This window comes from Dendropsophus ebraccatus, chromosome 13, assembly GCF_027789765.1.
Source record: "Dendropsophus ebraccatus isolate aDenEbr1 chromosome 13, aDenEbr1.pat, whole genome shotgun sequence".
Lineage (NCBI taxonomy): Eukaryota > Metazoa > Chordata > Amphibia > Anura > Hylidae > Dendropsophus > Dendropsophus ebraccatus.
This window is the reverse complement of record NC_091466.1, coordinates 14249435-14274924: the sequence shown is the minus strand read 5'-3', so window position 1 is coordinate 14274924 and position 25490 is coordinate 14249435. Positions and strand designations below refer to the sequence as shown.

The window sequence follows — 25490 nt, the reverse complement described above, 5'->3', positions numbered from 1 at the left end:
ACCTGGCTGATGGACTGGCCACTCAGCCAGTCAGTGACTGGGTCAGGATGCCACTCCAGTCACTGATTGGCTGAGTGGCCCGTCCATTAGCCAGGACAGGCATTTTCCCCTGAGCCGTCACAGCATCACAACTCGGGGGAAAATGCTTTCTGGCAGGGGACAAACAGTGACTGGAGTAGCCATCAGCTGGGTCATGACGTGTTAGTTCCGGAGTTCCTGGAGCCTGGGGGGGATCCCAATGCCGGTCCCACCACTCACCGTGGGCATGGGAAGAGGTTAGTTCCTTCTGCCGAAACTGGAGTCAATAGTGGTGCTATGTCTGGAAGAAAGTGGCCATGTTTTTCTAATACTGGATAACCCATTTAATATCGGTTACAGGTCTGGTGTGTGCTATTAATATATGGGGCTCTCCCAGGTTCAACTCTCTGTAATCACATTGTGTTCATAGGGCCTGCTGGACCCATAACAGGGGCCTAGTAGATAATCGACTGCAACATGAATTTTTCTTGTCCAATCTATTTATACCCAATGGAGATACATGGTGCCAGGTAGCGCCTGCTCTATAGAAGTGACATGGGAATTAGCACTGATAACTGTTGGCTATGGGTACGCTTTGTCTATGGCCAGCCTTACTTACAGGCAATGACAAATTCCACTGGCTTCTTATATATATATATCTCGTCGCCTGGTGTTACATCTGTTACTTATTACTTTCATTAGTTCTGCTTTGTAGCCCCTATATTAATCTCTGTAATGACACATCGTGGCGTACAGAGCTGCGATTCCTGCCATAGATTACACCTTCCGCTGCCTCAGTGAGTCATGGCTATGTGAGTGCTGTATATACCGCAACATAGTGCACATTAATAAGGGCATGAAGGTTTAATGAGGGAGATCAGCTGGGATTCAATGTATTGATAGATTTCATGCAAAGTCAATGGGGGGAAACTTTTAATTAAGTCGCAGAACACACAATGTAATATAATTATGTACATAGACGGCCTTTGTGTACATCCACATCACCACCATCCACATCAATGTCCACACAAGTACATGCAAAACTCTCATTCTATACACCAGTCAGGGTGTAAACACTGATGCTGATTTAGCGCCACATAAAGTCTACATGGAATAATACACACATGGAATAATAAGTGTTATCATAGGGCTAGTCAGGAAATGATGTAAGTATTGATCGCTCTTATTTCCTTACCCAAGTCTCATACATGCTATCAGGCTGGAGTTTTCTCAGTGTTGGTCTGAAAGACATAAAATGCAAAACCATACATGTGAATAGTATCCTATGGAACTGCAGGCCCTGTGGGTTGGATGTTGTCGGTTTAGTGCTTTGTTGTATATGTATTTTATAATGTGTTCTCGTGTTGTAGCCTGAAACTGTGTTCGTTCCAGGTTTGTCTGAGCTAAGGCCTTATTCACACATCTGTAGTCTGTAGGAATTGCAGACCGCACTACGGACTTGTGAATGTAACCTAAAGGCATAGCTGCCAACAGTCCCGGTTTTTAAGGGACAGACACAGAAAATGAATGTCCTGGGTATGGGGGGCTGCTATATTGTTATTGGGGCACCTTGGGTATGGTTGTGGGGTGGGGGTGGGGGTGTTGTATATTGTTATTGGGTCACCATGGGTATTGTTATGGGATCATTATATTGTTATTGGGGCACCTTGGGTATTGTTATGGGATCATTATATTGTTATTGGGGCACCATGGGTATTGTTGTGGGGGGGGGGGGCTCTATATTGTTATTGGGGCACCATAAGTATTGTTGGTGGGGGCTCTATATTGTTATTGGGTCACCATGGGTATTGTTATGGGATCATTATATTGTTATTGGGGCACCATGGGTATTGTTGTGGGGGGGCTCTATATTGTTATTGGGGCACCATAGGTATTGTTGGTGGGGGCTCTATATTGTTATTGGGGCACCATGGGTATTGTTGTGGAGGGCCTCTATATTGTTGTTGGGGCACCATGGGTATTGTTATGGGATTATTATATTGTTATTAGGGCACCATGGGTATTGTTGTGGGGGGCTCTATATCGTTATTGGGCCACCATAGGTATTGTTGGGGGGGCTCTATATTGTTATTGGGGCACCATGGGTATTGTTTGGGGGCTCTATATTGTTATTGGGGCACAATGGGTATTGTTGTGGGGGGCCCTCTATATTGTTTTTGGGGCACCATAGGTATTGTTGTGGGGGGCCTCTATATTGTTATTGGGACATCTTGGGTATTGTTATGGGATTATTATATTGTTATTGGGGCACCATGGGTATTATGGGATTATTATATTGTTATTGGGGCACCATGGGTATTGTTGTGGGGTTGTGGGGGACCCTCTATATTGTTTTTGGGGCACCATGGGTATTGTTGTGGGGGGCCCTCTATATTGTTTTTGGGGCACCATGGGTGTTGTTGTGGGGGGCCCTCTATATTGTTTTTGGGGCACCATGGGTATTGTTGTGGGGGGCCTCTATATTGTTATTGGGACATCTTGGGTATTGTTATGGGATTATTATATTGTTATTGGGGCACCATGGGTATTGTTATGGGATTATTATATTGTTATTGGGGCACCATGGGTATTGTTGTGGGGGGGCCTCTATATTGTTATTTGGGCACCATGGGTATTGTTGGGGGAGGGGGCTCTATATTGTTATTGGGGCACCATGGGTATTGTTGTGGGGGGGCCCTCTATATTGTTATTGGGGCACCATGGGTATTGTTGTGGGGGGCTCTATATTGTTATTGGGGCATCTTGGGTATTGTTGTGGGGGGGCTCTATATTGTTATTGGGGCATCTTGAGTATTGTTATGGGATTATGATATTGTTATTGGCGCACGTTGGGTATTGTTGTGGGGGGTGTTGTATATTGTTATTGGGGCACCATGGGTATTGTTATGGGATTATTATATTATTATTGGGGCACGTTGGGTATTGTTGTGGGGGGTGTTGTATATTGTTATTGGGGCACCTTGGGTATTGTTATGGGATTATTATATTGTTATTAGGGCACCATGGGTATTGTTGTGGGGGGGGCTCTATATTGTTATTGGGGCAACTTGGGTATTGTTATGGGTGGCCCCTATATTGTTATTGGGGCACCTTGAGTATTGTGGGGGGGGGGGCTCTATATTGTTATTGGGGCACCTTGGGTACTGTTATGGGTGGCCTCTATATTGTTATTGGGGCACCTTGGGTATTGTTATTAGATTTTTATATTGTTATTGGGGCACCTTGGGTATTGTTATGGGTGGCCTCTATATTGTTATTGGGGCACCTTGGGTACTGTTGTGGGGGGGGGGGGGAGCCCTCTATATTGGGTGTTGTTATGGGACTATTATACTGTTATTAGGACACCATGGACATTGTTACATGGGGGTACATGACTACCGCTATAGGTGTATCCATCTCATTTCGAGGCAAAACATATGTATATTTATTCCATTTCGTATTGTTTTCTTCATGAATACTTTTTGAAAAAAGAAGTAAGTGAGCGCGGCGTCTCCCTCCCCGCACTCGGCGGCCTCAGGATTTGTGGAGGGCGCTGATTTAGTATTAATGATATGATACATAAGAAACAACAATAATAAGGTATTTGCTTTGTGCGCGGTTTAAGGGCCTCGCTGTCATGGCAACCGGGGTCTCTGAACTGCCAATATTTAAAGTGTGTCTATGGAGAGGCGCTTTCATCAGCCGTACCGAGAAATAGCGCGCTGCGAGGAGTCTCTCATCTATGGTTAACCCTCCTGAGATTGTGAAGCACAGAGACACCTGCTACAAAGAGGCTCCGCGCCCCCCGATATGGCTATGTAGAGAACATCAGTCACAACAGCAAATGTAGAGCTACTGGTGTATCCGAAGGCTCAGATACATATATCAGTTCAGCAGGCAGTATCTCATATGGGAGGCTGAGATACACTGGCTCAGCAGACAGTATTAAAATAGGATTGGGTACACTGGCGCAGCAGTTGATATCATACTCAGGCTTAGATACATTGGCTGAGCAGTAAGTATCCCACATAATAAGTTCGGATAAATTAGCTGAGCAGTTTTGTGCCTCATTAGATTAGATACACTGGTACCGCAGACAGTGATAGGCTTGGATACACAGACTGAGCAGTATCATACGCGATAGGTATGGATATACTATCAGAGTGGTGTCATACAGGTTAGGCTTAGATACAACAGCTCAGCAGACACGTGATACGATTAGGTATAGCATCATATATGAAAGGCTTAGATACAACGGTTTGGCCACACATTAGGTGTAGATCTACAGGGCACAGCAAAATGACACCCTCGAAATAGGGCCCTAACCCCATTCTGTTTACACAATAGTGGAAAATTTCATCAAGTCCCCTTTAAGAGATCCACATAAAAGCTCACAACCGTACATAAACAACAAGGCAAACTGTGAACTAATGACAAAATAACAGGGCAACGATCCCCCAGAACACACACTATTGTGACTGAAAGGGAGTAAAACAGACATGAGGCCACTTATTTCACTGCTGAAAAGCCAGGCGCTGTGTGATATGAGATTGTCTTGCTGTAGACTCCATGATATAATGATGCAGGTCTGTGACCCAAAATAATAGGAGCATTAACAACTATTTCACTCTCAACCTACTTTCCCAGCTCTGAAAGCACATCAAAAAGACTCTCAAAAACAAACGTGTACAGAGAGAAAACGCCATGATATTACCATTAATGATACCGGAATGAGTCCAGTGTTATATGCAGGAAAGAAAGGAAAGGCTTTTTCAAGTCTTGTTACTCCATAGCCCTATCAAACTATCTAGAATATCTTCACCAAAATAATACTAACTAATAAAAAATAATACTAACTTATAATTAATAAAAACAAATAACTACTATAATACTGCCCCTACATAAAAGAATATTACTACTTTAATACTGCTGCTATATACAAGAATATAACTACTATAATACTGCTCATATATACAAGTATATAACTACTATAATACTGCTCCTATATACAGGAATATAACTACTATAATACTGCTCCTATATACAAGAATATAACTACTATAATACTGCTCTCTATATACAAGAATATAACTACTATAATACTGCCCCCTATATACAAGAATATAACTACTATAATACTGCTCCTATATACAAGAATATAACTACTATAATACTGCCCCTATATACAGGAATGTAACTACTATAATACTGCTCCTATATACAAGAATATAACTACTATAATACTGCTCCCTATATACAAGAATATAACTACTATAGTACTGCTCCTATATACAAGAATATAACTACTATAATACTGCTCCTATATACTAGAATATAACTACTATAATACTGGTCCTATATACAGGAATATAACTACTATAATACTGCTCCTATATACAAGAATATTACTACTATAATACTGCTCCTATATACAAGAATATAACTACTATAATACTGCTCCCTATATACAGGAATATAACTACTATAATACTGCTCCCTATATACAAGAATATAACTACTATAATACTGCCCCTATATACAGGAATATAACTACTATAATACTGCTCCTATATACAAGAATATAACTACTGTAATACTGCTCCTATATACAAGAATATAACTACTATAATACTGCCCCCTATATACAAGAATATAACTACTATAATACTGCTCCTATATACAAGAATATAACTACTATAATACTGCTCCTATATACAAGAATATAACTACTATAATACTGCCCCTATATACAGGAATATAACTACTATAATACTGCTCCTATATACAAGAATATAACTACTATAATACTGCTCCCTATATACAAGAATATAACTACTATAATACTGCTCCTATATACAAGAATATAACTACTATAATACTGCTCTCTATATACAAGAATATAACTACTATAATACTGCTCCCTATATACAAGAATATAACTACTATAATACTGCTCCTTTATACAGGAATATAACTACTATAATACTGCTCCTTTATACAGGAATATAACTACTATAATACTGCTCCTATATACAGGAATATAACTACTATAATACTGCTCCTATATACAGGAATATAACTCCTATAATACTGCTCCTATATACAAGACTATAACTACTATAATACTGCCTCCTATATACAAGAATATAACTACTATAATACTGCTCCTATATACAGGAATATAACTACTATAATACTGCCTCCTATATACAAGAATATAACTATAATACTATGAAGAAGACTATCAATATGCACAAGTAGGTAAGTTCAGGTTTTGCTATAAATCTCTTGTAGCTGTAGGGAAATTGTTGGGTTAAATCAACCTCAATTTAAAGCATGTTTCTATGGCAGCTTAATTATTTTGCCAGGTACCATGGTAACTTCCCCAGAGAGCACAACTGCCTCTCGCCCCTTGTCGGAGATGGACAGATGATACTATAATGTCTTCAATGTTGTTCCATATCTGAAGCGCTAAGATTCAAGGGATTTACAGCCAAGATCTCTTTATCTCTAAAACTATGGTGACTCTTTCTTGGATCTCACTTGATCCCACCAGCTGTGGATAGATATTAGATAGTTGTAACTAGACCTGGCATGTGTACAGATGCCATGTCCCAAATCCAACCAACTGATCTTAGGTAGGACAGTGGCTCAGCAGAGGTGGATTCTTCATCTTGAGGACTTCTATAATCTATGGTTGGATCTGGTGACGGTAAAGAGCATTGGTCCTCAGTCCACCTTCAGAGTACTAGGTTAGGACCTGACTTACCTCTTGTGGTGGTGCAGGAAGTCTACAATCTCCTTTTCACTGTTGGGCTTGTTGGGGATGGTCACTGGCTCATCATGGAAAGGCTCATAGTAGTCAATCTCATTGAGCTTCAGGGTCAACTTCTTGGCAACCTGGATTGAGGAACAAATGTGTGAACCTATTAACCATATCTGGACCAGCAATTCAGTCTTGACCATCTTTGCTTAAAATATTCCTCTACAATAAAAGTTCCTACATATCCTTAGAACCTGCCCAATCCAATAATCAAGGTACCTTCTCTCACCATCCCATCCAGCATCTTCCATCAGGTTGTGGTCTACAAAAATTAGGGAAGTTTGAGGGAGTTTTCTATGAGATAGTATTCTTGAGAGGATTTCCTGAGCTTGGTTGACTCCAGCAAGCATGTTAACCCCATTATTCGACCTCTACCAATCAGACCTTGGATAGGTCACCAATGTTGGATGGACTACACTCCCTATGCGTGGGCGCTCAGTATTATGTTCTTGATTAGTGTTGAGGGGACTTACTGAACTGTTTGGATTCGGCAACGTTCTCCAAACCCAGATGCTCAGCATTTGACTATTGATGTATGGAGAAGTTGGATACCGCCTTGGGCTGCCAGGAAAACATGGATACAGCCTATGGCGTTAACCCCTTCTGAATCTAAGCTTTGTGTAGGTTAGCGTTTATAATATAGCATCGACTGGAAGCAATCTTCCATGAGGAGCTATTCAGGTTATACCCAAAGTCAAGTCTTAGAGGGGTTTTCCATGGCCTATCCTCGTGTGATGAGGGTTTCCTATCCTTTCCTTTGGTTAGGTCTATTTCAAATGTGAACAAGCAAAGACATATCTACACATGACCAAAACTGAGTTGAGTATGACATAGAATGGATCTCAGTAGACCCCCTCCATTTACTCATCATTGGGATCCTCAGGAGACAGACTGCCCCCCCCCCCCCCCCCAGATCACTCACTGATTATTTGTTCTTCCTCTTTAAAGATGTGAAAGCTATGGTAAAGCATGACTAATAACCCACCGATACCACCCAATGCTGCCTCCTTTTCTGACAAGTCGGTGACTAACTAGCCTTATCTCAAATACACAGAATTTCTCTGACAGCCAAAGTGGCAGTCATGGCTTTTAATTGCAATGTAGGGAATTGTATCAAAATACTAATTACTCGGTCTGGCCGCACGCTTGTGTCTTTTCTCCAGTTTTATTCTGACATTTAGGTGACGCAACAAATACGGTGTGTGTGTGTGTGGCTAGCAGGTGGTATTAACCTCTCCTTATCTTCTGATGGGTCACTGAGACTAGCCATGGGGCAACATGTGTGGTGGTCCAGGATCTGGGATACCCTAACAACATTCGATTTTGTATCCTTTCAATCTGGTGGATGGAAAAAATGGTGCGAAGGCTGGTGCTATAGGCCACGGTGTTTCACCAAATATCCAAGACTACCTTGCCTTATCTTACTTCTAAAGTCAATCTCATATACTGTATGTGAAAACCGCCTTGAGCATTGGTAAGTCTTCAGACTGGTATTAGCCTCTTACCTTGCTGTCAAAAGTAGCAAAGAATGGGATGTAGGGGTGGAATTCTTCAGCTGCATCCTCATAGGCCTTGTAATCTATCAAAGAAGGAACATACATGACATTGAGTATGGAAGTCACAACAATCCCATTGATAAATTAATGATAGAATGGCAGGATGAACCTTACGTTAAACCAGACAAATCTTTCCCAGATGTGGATGTGGTTGGCACCAAAATAACTTGGAGTCATTCACATTCATGGTCATATCTGGTCAAAAATGTACGAGACATGTTCTCCATTTGAGATTGATCTCTTTATCAGCCTCCTCTGGTTGGTTCATGCCAAGAGAAGAAGCCAACATGACCCCTTGGTCTGGCACCATTGTAGTGCTCATGAAGAACTGAAGCTCAGCTCCTCCTAAGGGGTAGAGATGATCGAACAGCGCTGATGTTCAGGTTCGTACGAACTTGAACCATCGGTATTTGACTACCGCAGTCTTCCCGTTCCGTGGGGAAGGTGGAGACAGCCTGAGTCCCACCTTGAAAACATCAATACAGTCTGGGCCATAGGTTGTATTGCTGTTTTCCAGGCGGGACTCGGGCTGTCTCCACCTTCCCCACCGAACGGGAAGACTGCGGGAGTCAAATACGGATGGTTCGAGTTCGTACGAACCTAAACATCAGCGCTGTTCGATCATCTCTACTAAGAGACTATAGAAGACATGTATGGAAGACGCACTATGGAAGACATGCCAATTCTTTGAGTGGTGTGTCACGGAGAGCGGAGACGCGCCAGCCCTCCCATTCAAACACATAGCAGGCAGGATTTAGCACAGAGTCCGCACTCGGGGATTCCACATGTGTGAACAGGCCCTAAGGCATCGGGGGATGATGCCCTCCTTCCATAGGCCCCACTACAAAGAGATGGAAATGTTAACTAATTGTCAATGATAAACTGGGTTCTTCAGATGAACCTACGTATGGAAAAATGTGACACTTTCAAGGACGTTTCCCATGAGTGAATTCTGAAGATTAAGCGTGTCTCCCTTCCTCATCCATCTGCACATTGTAATACTATGGCCGTCATGTCTCAAAGGGAGCAGCCATCCATTTTTATTTGAGTTTTATTTAGCAGCATTACATTAGCCTCTTGTATTATGGAGAGCGGTGCGGGCCGCCTCAGCCTCTCCCTTATCACCGCATTACACATGTTGGAACATTAAACATTATGCCGAATACTCCGATAAGGGAACATCGGGCTGAATGACTAGGTCGGAATAAAATACGGTCAATCTTGTCTTCGATAAGAGACAGAAGCTGCTGGGCTGGGACTATTATTATGTCCAATCTGTGTTTTTTGTATTGATATGGTCACCATAAATGAAGACATCTCTTAAAGGGTTTTAGGAGTGCAATGGCCTCCAAGGTCCCAAATTGGGGGATATATGGTGGATATATGGTACACTACCCTACCACATATTATCATGTGTCATAGGAAAGGCTAAAAAGTGAAGTGGGCCAACATATGTCCTTATTTAAAGGGGAATTCTGGCTATTTTTTTTTCTTCTTTCAAATCAACTAGTGTAAGAAAGTTACATAGATTTGTAATTTACTTCTATTCAAAAATCTTCCAGTGCTTATCAGCTGCAGTACGTCCTGCAGGAAGTGGTGAATTCTTTTCCAGTCTGACACAGTGCTCTCTGCTGCCACCTCTGTCCATGTCAGGAACTGTCCAGAGTAGAAGGTTTTGCTACAGCTCATAGACAGAGGTGGCAGCAAAGATCACTGTGTCAGACTGGAGAGAATACACCACTTCCTCCAGGGACATACAGCAGCCGTTAAATACTGGAAGACTGGAGATTTTTAAATAGAAGTAAATTACAAATCTATATAACTTTCTGAAAAAAGTTGATTTGAAAGAAGAAAATAATCACTGGAGTTTCCCTTTAAAGGGGTGCTCCACCTAAACTGTGTTACCTACATCTACCCACCATTGGTCTCGGTACATAACCTCCATTACATGTGAAGATGGCGTTGTTTGATGGCACCAGAAACATATGATATATCTAGGTACATTGGTGGGTTATCTGATGATGAATGGTTGATCACACATTGTAATTGTTATTGCGCCAGGTAGACGTCACGCTGTTGCTTGCCCATTACTCAGGAAGTGCGCTTACTCTGTCAGGTCTGTGTGGGCAGTAAGGTAAGAATATGCAAATATACAAGGGTTAATGTACCGTGAAACTTAATATACAGCCCAATGGTAGGGAGATATAAATCATTATATGTGGACAGGCCTGGCCATAGACACGGGACAATGACACTAGATTTATTAACCCTTTGTAAGATAAGCCAGATGATGACCTTTCAGGGGAAGCATCATCACAGTCTCTTCCATAAGTCTCTGGTGTAGTTCCAGCACAATCCCATGTCTCCATTGGTGGCACCATGCTTGGTTGGAAAGCTATACAGGACATGTGTTACTGGCACATAGACACCATGCCACTCAGCCAGAACCAACAAGCTGCCACCCGAATGATAGTAACATGTACAGAAGGATAGTCATCTCCTAATACACAGAGTCCAGGACTGATACAGGGAAGAGGCCTCAGGCTGTCTGCAGTACAAAATGGGTGAACCAAGAGGAACAATGACACACTGACACTTGGGGTACAGCATAATGACACTTGGGGTACAGCATAATGACACTGACACTTGGGGTACAGGATAGTGACACTTGGGGTACAGGATAGTGACACTTGGGGTACAGCATAATGACACTTGGGGTACAGCATAATGACACTGACACTTGGGGTACAGGATAGTGACACTTGGGGTACAGGATAATGACACTTGGGGTACAGGATAATGACACTGACACTTGGGGTACAGGGTAATGACACTTGGGGTACAGGATAATGTCACTTGGGGTACAGGACAATCACACTTGGGGTACAGGATAATGACACGGGGTACAGGACAATGACACTTGGGGTACAGGATAGTGACACTTGGGGTACAGGATAATGACACGGGGTACAGGATAATGACACTTGTGGTACAGGATAATGACACTTGGGGTACAGGATAGTGACACTTGGGGTACAGGATAATGACACTTGGGGTACAGGATAGTGACACTTGGGGTACAGGATAGTGACACTTGGGGTACAGGATAATGACACTGACATTTGGGGTACAGGATAAGGACACTGACACTTGGGGTACAGGATAATGATAATGACACTTGGGGTACAGGATAAGGACACTGACACTTGGGGTACAGGATAATGATAATGACACTTGGGGTACAGGATAATGACACCTGGGGTACAGGATAATGACACAGGGTACAGGACAATGACACTTGGGGTACAGGATAATGACACTTGGGGTACCTACGTACATACACTGGGTAATGGATGTACATATGATGGAGTCCTTGGGTTTGGGCCTGGGTAATGAAGGATTTCCTGTCATGACTTCTGGGTTCTGTTCATTGGAATCTAACCAGATCTTTTCACACAGAAGCCGAAAGGAAAGTTCTATCAATGGTCCAAGTAAACAAGTGAGGTGGGAGGAGGGGGCTGGCTGTGACACCGGGCTGGGGGTGCTGCGGAAGCAGGTTTTGTGCACTGAAGCTGGTGAATGGTGTGGTAGCGGGCAAGCTGCTGACTCACTAAATCTCTTAATACCCCCATTAAATGGGCCTTTCATTTCAGCAATTAACCCCTAAGTGTACTCAATGGTGGATGTATTCATGCTTATCCACAATCCAGAGTCTCATATGGGACAGCTAACAGCATGGCCCTGAGATGTCACACCATACAACAGCGCTCTACCAAGGATGGTGACTGAAGGCTTTGTATACGACAGTGGGTGGATGGTCACCAAGTAATAATATATACCATATCATACTTTATGGCCTTACTATTACTAAGGCTTCAAACACTAATACTCTAATACTCCCACCAGAGAAGGGATTTTTCATTCTAAGCAAAGTGGGGGTCCCAGAAACTGGTACTGGCAACTCAATAAGACATGGAGGTAGACATGGAGGACAGACTGCACATAGACCCAAAGCAACCAAAAACCATAATTAATAAGCATAGCTGCCAGGAATAAAGACACAGACACCGATTTAACTGCTGCAGGTCAGTCCTGTGGAGACTGAGGGCAGGAAGAGGAAGTTCAGGTTCCTAAAGGCAGAGGGAGGGGTTAGAGCAAGGAGGGAATCCGGCCTATTGGCCACAGAGCTCATAGGAAACATACAGGAGCTGTGTCTGAGAGGGGTGTGGGGAGGAGTTACAGCCTCACAGGAACTGTTAACCCTTTCCTGGCAGCTGCTGACGATCAGGTTTTAGGAGGAAATAGAGGAGAGTGCATGTGCAGTCAGTATGCACCCTCCATATCCAGTCAGGTGCCTTCCATATACATGGTGTGAGAACATGAAGATGTATAGATAGTAGATGAGGACGTGGAGGTAGTACTTGAGGACATATAGATGGTATAAGAGAGTGCATGACATTTAGATAGTACAAAAGGATGTATAGATGGTAGATTCGGACCAAAGATTGTATATAGAATATATAGAGAGTACATGAGGATATGTAAATGTGCATGAGGACATATACATATTATGCGAGAGTACATGAGGACAAATACATAGTATGAGAGAGTACATGAGGACATATACATGTCATAAGATAGTACAATTGTGTATAGATTATGCGCAAGGGCGCATATAGATAGTACACAAGAACCTACAGATAGTACATGAGGATGTATGGATAGCACATATACACCATATACACAGTGTGAGAATACATGAGAACATTTAGATAGCACATAAGGACATATACAGTGTACATGAAGATGTACAGATTGTACATGAGGACATATAGATAGTACATGGAACATATAGATTGTACACGAGGACATATATATAGTACATGGAACATAGATTGTACTTGAGGACATATACATAATACATGGAACATAGATTGTACATGAGGATGTATACATAGTACATGGAACATATCGATTGTACACGAGGACATATACTGTATATAGTACATGGAACATAGATTGTACATGAGGACATATAGATAGTACATGGAACATATAGAGTGTATATGAGGACATAGTACATGGAACATATAGATTATACATGAAGACATATATATATAGTACATGGAACATATAGAGTGTACATGAGGACATATACATAGTACATGGAACATAGATTGCACATGAGGACGTAGACATAGTACATGGAACATAGATTGTACATGAGGACGTATACATAGTACATGGAACATATAGATTGTACACGAGGACATATATATAGTACATGGAACATAGATTGTACTTGAGGACATATACATAATACATGGAACATAGATTGTACACGAGGACGTATACATAGTACATGGAACATATCGATTGTACACGAGGACATATACTGTATATAGTACATGGAACATAGATTGTACATGAGGACATATAGATAGTACATGGAACATATAGAGTGTACATGAGGACATATACATAGTACATGGAACATATAGATTATACATGAAGACATATATATAGTACATGGAACATATAGAGTGTACATGAGGACATATACATAGTACATGGAACATATAGATTGTACATGAGGACATATATATAGTACATGGAACATATAGATTGTACATGAGGACATATATATAGTACATGGAACATATAGATTATACATGAGGACATATATATAGTACATGGAACATATAGATTATACATGAGGACATACAGTATATATAGTACATGAAACATATAGATTATACATAAGGACATATACATAGTACATGGAACATATAGATTGTACATGGGGGCATATAGATAGTACATGGAACATATAGATTATACATGAGGACATATAGATAGTACATGGAACGTATAGATTATACATGAGGACATATATATAGTACATGGAACATATAGATTATACATGAGGACATATATATATAGTACATGGAACATATAGATTATACATAAGGACATATACATAGTACATGGAACATATAGATCGTACATGGGGGTATATAGATAGTACATGGAGCATATAGATTGTACATGAGGACATATAGATAGTACATGGAGCATATAGATTGTACATGAGGACATACAGATAGTACATGGAACATATAGATGGTACATGAGGATACATAGTATGTGAAGACTATTCAGTAGACAGCTCTTCAGTCACTCGGACTCTCTGGCCGACTCTCTGAACACCCATTGTGCTGGGGATCTGCTGAGCATCATCATATAATCTGGATTCATCCCCTCTTCACAAGGCTTCATGGATAGAAAATTCCTCTAACAGCGTGGCCTGAAAGCTCTGTCAGCATTTTACACTCACTGATTTCTACCCCCATTACATAGCGAATGATTGTAGTCAAAAGACAGAAGAACTATCAGTAAATATAGAGAAGTATCAGAATGTGGTATAATGCAGGACCTTCCAGACCTCGATAGATTCGATCAGATGTGCTATAGCCACATTGCCTCCAGACAGTCCAAGATTTTTAGCCATTTGGGGTCTGTTGAAAGTTGAGTGACCGCCCCTTTGTTGAGTGACAACCACTAATGTTAACAATTGCCACCAATGAAGGGGATGAACAAATAAATACAATTCTACTTACGTTCAGAGTCCTCATTCTTGAAATATCCAATCAGCTTAGGTTCATCTTCAATGTTCTCAAAGGCGGCAAGTTCATGACTTCCATCAATGAATTCCACTGGGTCCTCCAGCACCTGCAGTGGAAAATATCCAATATAGATAAGGCTTCTTATCAATCACCAAACACCTTATTGTGTCCATGATGAGACATTGTTAAAATCTTAATGTATTAGACCCGTCCACATCCTGTTCAGAATACTATCCTAACCTCATCCTAGTTTGAGTGCAAAAGAGATGGATGAAGAGTTCCAGACTTTGGGGAGAAGTTGAGCAAGGACCTTATAGCTACATACTTGGAACCAAATGGTTTTGGCCAGGCCTAGTGCAGCTAAACTTCCAAATCATGATTCTTTAGCTCTACACTCCGCTGTTGGGAATTGCAGTACTGCTTAGAGAACTGGATGTGTTTTCGTACCCTAGAGTTGTTTTATGCTCCATTGACTACTTGATAAACCGTCAAGCCAAGTATAACAAGCAACCATAAGTCTTGAGAATTAGGACTAGAGTATGTATATGTATAGGAACTGTGCCTCTATGCTGGATGATTTTTTTCTGACTACCAGTAGAGTGAACCATAGTTGTTTTCAGTTTACACCTTTTATTATTGCGCACGGCCATCAAGGGTACCCCAAGCAAGGACACATACACCGGAAGTCCCCTGAGGAAACCTATCACCTATCTTCAGTGCAATCCACCCCCTCCCATCACTGTGCCAGCTCAAGAGTGTGAGGGGTTTTTGTGTACGAGGGGACAAGTAAGTGGACAACAAGCTTCAACAATCCCATATTGGTCCCACCAGCATTCTCTGGGATGTAACTTATAGATAGAAGTAAATGGAACTTTTCGAAAGTACTTCCGATAGTTTTAAACTCACAAAATCTAGAATGTGGAAACTATGATTTATTGTGATGGACAGTGACTGTGTGGCCTTAAGGACCTTCCATAAGATGGGTAATTGTAGAGATTCAGAATAAATAACCTGGCGGGGTCACACTGTGTTATATCACATGTGTCTCTGTGGGAAGGAGGGGATTTCGGCTGCTTTCTCCGGTTGTGTTGTGCAATCAATCATTCAGATTTTGATGGATTCTGGAGCAGTAATTGGGGTCAGCCGGGACTTAATTCTGTAAACACCGCCAGGATTTACTGTCTGTGCCAAGCAGAGTGTGTCCTCTTTAAATAACGCTGCCAATAACGAGTGGCAGGAGGCATGGTAATTACGAAGAAGAGGTATTAACGCTGACACCATGCCGGTAATTTAGCTTAAACGTAGAATCCAAAGTCCTCTACCTGCAGATGAAGCCCCTTCCATCTTCAGCCTAGGCCTTCTTCCCCCGCTGAGGCTTCTGCCCTCCCTCTGTCATCTGTCTCCTGACTACCAGGCTGGGGTTGTATGTATTTTACCTCTCCTGCTAATGTCAAGCTTCTCTCTTAGCCTCCTGTTGCTCTTGTCTCATCTTCCTCATTACGTTGCCTTATTCTTCATTGTAGTCATCACTCTCTGCACCTTGTGACTCACCTTGTCTCTCCTCATCATCTCTCCTTTCACTTCCAGGACTCACTTCTCCCATAGTGCTCACCCTGTCATTTACATCCCATCTGTTGCCTCTTTTTTTCTCCTCTCCTGAGCACTTTTGTCCCCTTGTCTTCTGACACCTCCTACCCTTTATCTCATCCTCAACATACGATTTTCTAGGTGGTCCTTTCCTTTAATACCGTCATGTCCTCATCTCTATCTCACTCTTCATTCTCTCTTCTTACTTTACTCTTTCCATCTCCTTCAGTCTTTATTTTTTCATTCTACCATTTGACTTTATTCCCCATTTCCTTATTGTTTCATTTCTTTATTGTCCTTTTTTTCTTTTGCTTCTTTCGACTTTCTTACTTCCTAATTTTTATCTATTTTATCACTTTTCCACTGATCTCCTCCTGTTATCTTCTATTCCCTTTCTGCTTCCATAATACCTTATGTCCGCCTTATTCTTTCGTACATCCTAACTTCAATCTTTCACATTATCTCTTTTACTTTCCGTCCGTTCAGTCTCTTTTTTACCTTCTGTCCACCTTTTGCTTCCTTACCTTCCATCTTCTCTTCCCCTCTCCTTAGTCTCTAGTTGTCCTCCTATGTCCTTCCTCTCGTTACCTTACATGATCGTACATCCTCCTTCCTGTTAAATTATGCCCTCCTTTTTCTCCTTCATTCCCAACTTCCATCTCCTCTCTCATCTCTGCTATTGTCTGGTCCTCTCTCAGTAACTTCTGTCCATCTTTTGCTTCCTAACCTTCCATCTTCTGTTCCCCTCTCCTTAGTCTCTAGTTGTCCTCCTATGTCCTTCCTCTCGTTACCTTACATGATCCTACATCCTCCTTCCTGTTACATTACGCCCTCCTTTTTCTCCTTCCTTCCCAACTTCCATCTCCTCTCTCATCTCTACCGTTATCTGTCTGGTCCTCTCTCAGTAACTTCTGTCCATCTTTTGCTTCCTAACCTTCCATCTTCTGTTCCCCTTTCCTTAGTCTCTAGTTATCCTCTTATGTCCTTCCTCTCGTTACCTTACATGATCCTACATCCTTCTTTTTGTTACATTACGCCCTCCTTTTGCTCCTTCCTTCCCAACTTCCATCTCCTCTCTCATCTCTACCGTTATCTGTCTGGTCCTCTCTCAGTAACTTCTGTCCATCTTTTGCTTCCTAACCTTCCATCTTCTGTTCCCCTCTCCTTAGTCTCTAGTTATCCTCTTATGTCCTTCCTCTCGTTACCTTTCATGATCCTACATCCTTCTTCTTGTTACATTACGCCCTCCTTTTTCTCCTTCCTTCCCAACTTCCATCACCTCTTTCATCTCTACCGTTATCTGCCTGGTCCTCTCTCAGTACCTTCTGTCCTATTACTTTTTTTCTATCTTCCATCCTTCGCTGTATCTCTTCCACCATTTCTTTGCCCTTATCCTGTGTCCTCCTTCTGCTTCCCTACTTCCATCTCCTACTTTATCTCCCCTTTTTCTCCTCCCTGTAGTCTACTCGCTTCCCTCACCACCTCCTCTTCTTTCTTCATTCGTCACTTCCTGTTCTTTTCTCTGTTTGTCCTCTTTTGTCCTCTTAACCTACTTTTATATTCTTCCAGCTTCTATTTGGTTTTCTTCATGAGACATAATTTTCTCTCTTTTCCCTTTATCCATCCTCTCTTTCTCCAGAGTGTTCAGGTTTAGAGAACATTGCCAAAACGGAACAATTTGACAGGTCTGCTATACACTAATTATGACTCTCCTTTGCTAACCAGAAAGTAGACTGGCTGTCAAGGGCAGACCGGACATGTCCCTGCATTTCACACTATTATATTGGGAAATGTGCAATACTACCTCCCTCCTGCGGAGGCGCACCTTGGAATTTTTATGGAGCCATAATATGATGTAACCGATATACCATGTAAAACAAGTATCCTCCTACTTCTTAGTGACTCTTATGGGACTTACATCGAGTAGGAACTCCACCAGAGTATCTGCTGAAAACTCTCCGTCATACTCAATAATCTCGTCATCCTTAAACACATAGATGCTGTCTTCTTCATCCAGTCCTGGAGGACAAAAAAAAAAAAGAGAAAAGTACAAGTTATACTCAAAGACAAACAAAACTTGTAAATCCTGTGAACAGATTTTTCTTAATTAAAAATTTTTTCTTATTTATCATCTGCTTTAAAAATGTGACAGTTTTTTTTTTTCTTTTTTTTTTTTACCAGTTTTTCACACATTTCCTCATCAACACAGATTTTCCTGTTAATGTCGTTATTTATTAGCAATATTACCATGCTCTTAAGCCTAAATTGATATGTTGCATATTTCATCCTTCACGTTTTGTCAATTTACGCTTGAATTACGCTTTCTTCTATTTTTACAAAAATTCTCATAATTATGTTTTGCGAAATCAATTCAAAACTTTTTTCCCCCCCCCCAAAAAAAATTTGTGAGCTTTCAGCTACCATACTTTCCGTATTCTCCCTCTATTTATATGAAAGTTCTACTGGGTTGTCCACTTTTCAGTCAGTCTTGCCACACAGGGGTGTGTATACTTTTGTATGCTTTCTTTGTATTGCTCCAAAGCATCTAAAGGTCCCCATATACTTTATACTTTTGTTGCTCTTGGCGGGTTAAGGTGTCGGTATAATGTTATGGGTCTCTCCTGACCCCATAGAGATAGGAGTTAGGTGTGATAGAAAAATCACTGCCCAACCCCCTTTGTTCTGGAAGAGATAAGCCGTCAGAACTCTCTGGCTGTGGGTTAACCCTACCCATAGAGCACATAGGATTGGCTGTGTCAAATGGTCCTGTGTAAGGGGAGGACAGAAGAGATAACTGATGGCCAGATGATGGCTCAGTTGTCATTTATTGAAGGTAAATGGCCACCTTTAAAGATAAAAAATGATTGTCTAGATTACAAATCCCCCTACTATTTTGTGTTTACAGCTTCTATAAAGTACTATGTGTCTCCAAGGTAGCAGACTACAAAAAGACTTTATGTAGTCTGATCCTGCAGTCTTCCTACTCCTTTCTGCAGATTAAAAAAAAAAAAAAAAAAAGGGGGTAAAGGGACCAGAATAACATCTGACTACAGGATGAGACTACACAGTGTTCTCTGTAGTCTGTTACCATGGAGACACAAAGGTCTGTATGGGAGTAATACGTGTCCTTTCTTTAGATTGTAAGCTCATGGAACAAGAGCTTTCTATAAGGCTTATTAGTGTCTTTCTAAGCAGAAATTGACAGCACTGTAAGCTACTGAAGCCAGCTGGGCCGTGTGTCTGAGACATCTGCCTGCGGCTCCGCAGAGATTTGTTATAGAGTAAAATATTTGATCAGATGGGTGATTTATATTTGGATAAATAAAAACTCTCCGCAAGCTGCCGGAATTAATATAGGAATCAATACGGGCGGGAAGCCAAGCAAAGGTGTTTATGAGGGAGATGAGTAACCTTCTGGAGGGATATTAGTGAGGTGGCAGCTGTCAAACATCTGCCTTATTATACTGTCTCGGCTCTGGACAATCCCTACTTGTTATAAGGGTCTCTTCATTAAAAACAATTATTACAAATTACATCATGTCATTATTCATCAGGATCAGGAGGTTGGCTGTCATCTGTAGGGAAGCGGTAAGTGTTAGCCCTCCCTGTCAGGGCAAACTGCTGCCTGTACTGCTGAGCACGGGCAGCAGGAGGGAAGAGCAGAGCTGTGCCGATACTATGCGCACAGCTGCTTCCAGTCCTTTCTAGCAATAAATAGCTTTCCTGGGTGCCATACCCGTTGCTCTATCTCTGGCACCAGGTATGGCATCCAGGAAAGCAGGGAGACAGAGTGAAGCTATGCTTAATCTTAATGTAGCATAATGTCTATGGATTCAGCACAGCAACATGTACTTGCGATGTGGACCCGGGGAGGACCCATTCAACTGCTGTTTTCTACTGCTGAACAGGTTAATCGGGTATATTGGAAAAAAATGTAAAATTTCAGAATTTTTTAATAGAAATAAAAAATAAAATTACATTGTGGGAGGTACACTCACGCCCTTCCCCCCTTCCCTGTGAGTTCAGTGGTGTTACTACAGGTCGGACTGCCACCAATCACCTAGTTAACAGATATCCCATGGAACTTTGGGTAACCCCTTTAAGGGCATTATAAGGAAGACCGTAAATATCTGTATGCTATGGAGCCAGGTTTTCCCCATTCCCCTACCTTGGGAGAAGAGTTGACCTGCTTGAGCTTCATGCCACCATTATGAGATAATTTGGGATAGGTCCCACTAGAGATGAGGGTAACTCTAGCATGCTTGGGTCTGCATTCGGCATTTGATTACAAGTGACTGAAGAAGTTGGATGCAGCCCTAGGAAGTCCTGGACATTAGCCGAACACCTATGACTGCATCCATGTTTTCCAGGACTCCCTAGGCCTGCATATAACTTCTTCAGCCATCAGTAACCAAATGCCGAACGTTCAGGTTCAGACACACCCGAGCATGCTAGAGTTGTGCTCATCTCTAGGTCCCACTATTGGTCCTCCCACACCCCAACCATATGTACACCACTGGTTTTCATTAGATTTCACGGCTCATGCTTTTCTAAAAAGGATATGAAGTGTTCTCCGTCTTGTAATCATATTGATAGTAGTAGGAGCTGCGCACCTCCCCCGCACTGTTTATCGGAGTGTCATTCACCCCTCGTCTCTAATTACAAACCAACTCGGGAAATAATTATTTTAGCTGTCAAACCAGGTGCGTGCGCAAAACTAAAATGACTCTCACAGCGAGGTTTTATTAAATTCGCCCATCTGGGTGCACAATGAGAGGCTTTCCGATAATCACGTTTAACAAGCAAGTCTTGTCTTTTTGTGGAGTTAGGGAAGGCTTCAGCTATTCTGATTGTTTGTATTGAAAGTATAAAATAAAAAGTGAAAAGCAGTCAACCACTGAGAAGTTACCTGACACTATCATGGAGCCCAGACTACTAAGATATAGGAAAAAATTGGTATGTAAGGGAAAGAGGGCATAGGTTGAAGGGCATTTAGCAGGTGCCGCAGTACCTACTGTTTCATCAACTGTTGCTCTGATCTAGAAGGAACCTAGAAAACCTAAAAAATTTCCAGACCTGTCGAATGATGGACTCCAACTGTGCCCAATGACCCGCTGATATTTTATGGGGTCTGTCGGGTTCCGGCATGTTGTCTTTTATAGTCTTTTTGTTGGATCTGACAGATGGATGGTGGTGTGGATACAACAAAAGGTCCCCATACACTTTAAACTAATGTAGGCCTTACCTCGCCACTGGTGGCAGGTTTGACCATCGGTATAATGTATATGGAGGTCTCCTATATCTTCACCACCAGATGATGTTGGTGGAGATAGAGTCGACGTTATGGAATTTCACTGCCAGAACCTTTTTTGCTGGCAGAGCTGTCTAGCGGCAGCTTACCCCACCCCTCCGAAGAGATAACTGTTGGCCAAACAATGGTTCAGCCATTATTGAAGGTGTATAGGTACCTCGAAGAGTCCCATAACTTAGGTTAAAGTTGCCCAAACCCCCTAACTTTGTTGGTTGGTTTGACTGTCTAAATTATATGGCAGCTTCCCGATTCTCCACAACAGATGATGTTGGATCCTCTTGCTTTTAGAGGTAAGCTGCTGCCAGAGCGACGCAATTTACACCTAGAATGTTTTGTGGCCGGATTAGTACACTCCCTTATGTGTACTACAGGGGAGAGGAGCATGACCCAGTGCTTTACTCTTTAGTGATATTCCTTGTCATACACCCCCCATTTAGGCCCTGCAGCAGACATATAGTCTTCCTTTAAGAGACTGTTACCAGCATCTTATACCGTGAGCTGCTGGTTACCATTCGATCAGTCATTGCCGGGCAGCACCTATGACAAACACAAGAATGTAATGTGCTACTTAACCCCGCGAGCTCAGCCATATTTCTTGTTGTGGGCCATATAATGAGGCCGGTATTCATAGCAATGTCAGGTTCTGCAGCAGACAGTGACAAATCAAGTGCGTGTAGGTTCATGGCTGACAGTGGTTCCCATGAGTGTGCCGCACACTTGTGATAATGACCCAGGCGAGCCGTCCACACGCCGCTAGCATCCTGGAACATGATGTAGTGTTATCTCCTCTGCCTCTTAATTATGTTAATAAGCAGTAATTCAGGCCGAGCTCATCGAGCGCTGAGAGTCAAAGCTAGAGGACTGTGCACAGGCTGCATGGGCACATGGGAGCGGCCTGGCTACAGGGCTATTTCTGTAACCACAATGCTGAATGTATTATGAGAGCGACAAGGTACTAAGAGTGCTTAGTACCTACCAATAGTAGTGCCTAAGATAAGCCACTATATTCTACAGCATCCAAGGACTGCTTGTAGCGTCCAGCACAATATATCAACAGTACTCTCTGTAGCCTCCACAAATAGTACCTTACTAACTAGCAGTACCTAACACACAGTGGCCTCCATGAAAAGTACCTAAAATACGTATAGTATGTAATATAACACAGTGGCCTCCACAAATAGTACCTAACAAACCTGCAGTACCTAAGATAACACAGTGGCCTCCATGAATAGTAACTAACATACAAGCAATACGTAACATAACACAGTGGCCTCCATGAATAGTAACTAACATACAAGCAATTCGTAACATATCACAGTGGCCTCCATGAATAGTACCTAACATACGACCAGTACATAACACATTGGCCTCCATGAATAGTACCTAACATACAAGCAGTACATAACATATGGCCTCCATGAATAGTACCTAACATACAAGCAATACGTAACATTACACAGTGGCCTCCATGAATAGTAACTAACATACAAGCAATACGTAACATAACACAGTGGCCTCCATGAATAGTAACTAACATACAAGCAATACGTAACATAACACAGTGGCCTCCATGAATAGTAACTAACATACAAGCAATACGTAACATAACACAGTGGCCTCCATGAATAGTAACTAACATACAAGCAATACGTAACATAACACAGTGGCCTCCATGAATAGTAACTAACATACAAGCAATTCGTAACATAACACAGTGGCCTCCATGAATAGTAACTAACATACAAGTAGTACATAACATATGGCCTCCATGAATAGTACCTAACATACGACCAGTACATAACATATGGCCTCCATGAATAGTACCTAACATACGACCAGTACATAACACATTGGCCTCCATGAATAGTACCTAACATACAAGCAGTACATAACACAGTGGCCTCCATGAATAGTACCTAACATACAAGCAGTACATAACATATGGCCTCCATGAATAGTAACTAACATACAAGCAATACGTAACATAACACAGTGGCCTCCATGAATAGTAACTAACATACAAGCAATTCGTAACATAACACAGTGGCCTCCATGAATAGTACCTAACATACGAGCAGTACATAACATATGGCCTCCATGAATAGTACCTAACATACGACCAGTACATAACACATTGGCCTCCATGAATAGTAACTAACATACAAGCAATACGTAACATAACACAGTGGCCTCCATGAATAGTACCTAACATACGACCAGTACATAACACATTGGCCTCCATGAATAGTAACTAACATACAAGCAATACGTAACATATGGCCTCCATGAATAGTACCTAACATACGACCAGTACATAACACAGTGGCCTCCATGAATAGTACCTAACATACGAGCAGTACATAACGCAGTGGCCTCCATGAATAGTACCTAACATACGACCAGTACATAACATATGGCCTCCATTAATAGTACCTAACATATGAGCAGTACATAACATAACACAGTGGCCTCCACGAATAGTACTTAACATATCAGCAGTGCCTATCATAGTAATACAACAGTACCCAACCTGTGGCAGCAATGACTCACGTATATAGTACTTAGCATAGCAGCAGTGTCCATTAGAGTCTATATACAGTACCCAACATTTGCCCACAGCTTCGTACATAGTACCTTGGCATGTCAACAGTGCCCATCACATTATATCAACAGTACCCCAAATGTGCCAACAGAGTCCTACATATATAGTACACAACATGTGCCAACAGTAGTACCTAACATACCAACTGTGCTAATCACAGTGTATACACAGTATCCTACATAAATAGTACCTAGCATATTGCCATGGGCTCTAATAGTATCAAGACTACCAAACATGTGCCAACTGTGTCCTACACAAATAGTACCTAGCATACCAGCAGTGTCCATCACATTACATAAACAGTACCCAATATATGTTCCAAGTGGTGCCCAAAAAAGAAGTATCTAACTGTGCCAATGTGTCCTATATAAGAAGTGCCTGACTGTGCCAGTAGTGGACCACACAAGAACTGCCAGAACATGCCAGTAGTGTTTCACATAAGAATCACTGGACTGTGGTAGTAGTGTTTTATGTAAGTACTATCCATCATCCACCATCACATACTCTTCATTCAACAATGCCCCACATGTGCCAACAAAATCCAGCGCCTTATGCCAACAATGTCTGACATGTAGCAGTAGTGTCAAGAATGCCCAATATGAGCACATAGTATCCACGCAGGGCACATTTCATAATCCCCATCCGCTCCTGATATTAGTATCACAGGGGTGATGTAACGCCATCCCACTTAGTGCCTAGGCTTTGATCTAGCGTCTTCCAGGTGCCATCCTTTTGTGGCACGTTCCCCTTTAAGAGATTCTATAAACCTGATGCATTTCTATATCAAACAGCAGGTAAAGGTTTTCTGGCAGAAAGCCGGTACATTAAGAGAGTCCGTAAATTGTAGGGCTCCAGGTATTCTCGGAAACCTCAATGGAGGTCCGTCTCCAGGAATACTCTACGTGTAATGGCAGATGAGTGGCTGCCGCTCCTACAATTACCACCACTTAGCCTCCCACTGCCGCAG

General features: G+C 41.9%; 1 protein-coding gene across 1 annotated transcript in view; it reads right to left on the bottom strand.

Annotated features, from left to right (window-relative positions):
• CASQ1 (calsequestrin 1) overlaps positions 1 to 25490 on the bottom strand; it is a 49142-nt gene that overhangs the window by 6429 nt on the left and 17223 nt on the right. The window contains exons 3-7 of the mRNA XM_069951041.1: positions 18529 to 18629; positions 15018 to 15129; positions 8347 to 8420; positions 6788 to 6918; positions 1214 to 1259 (exon numbers count right to left, since the gene is read on the bottom strand). Coding sequence (XP_069807142.1) covers positions 1214 to 1259; positions 6788 to 6918; positions 8347 to 8420; positions 15018 to 15129; positions 18529 to 18629 — 464 coding nt within the window. The remainder of the gene's footprint in view (positions 1 to 1213; positions 1260 to 6787; positions 6919 to 8346; positions 8421 to 15017; positions 15130 to 18528; positions 18630 to 25490) is intronic.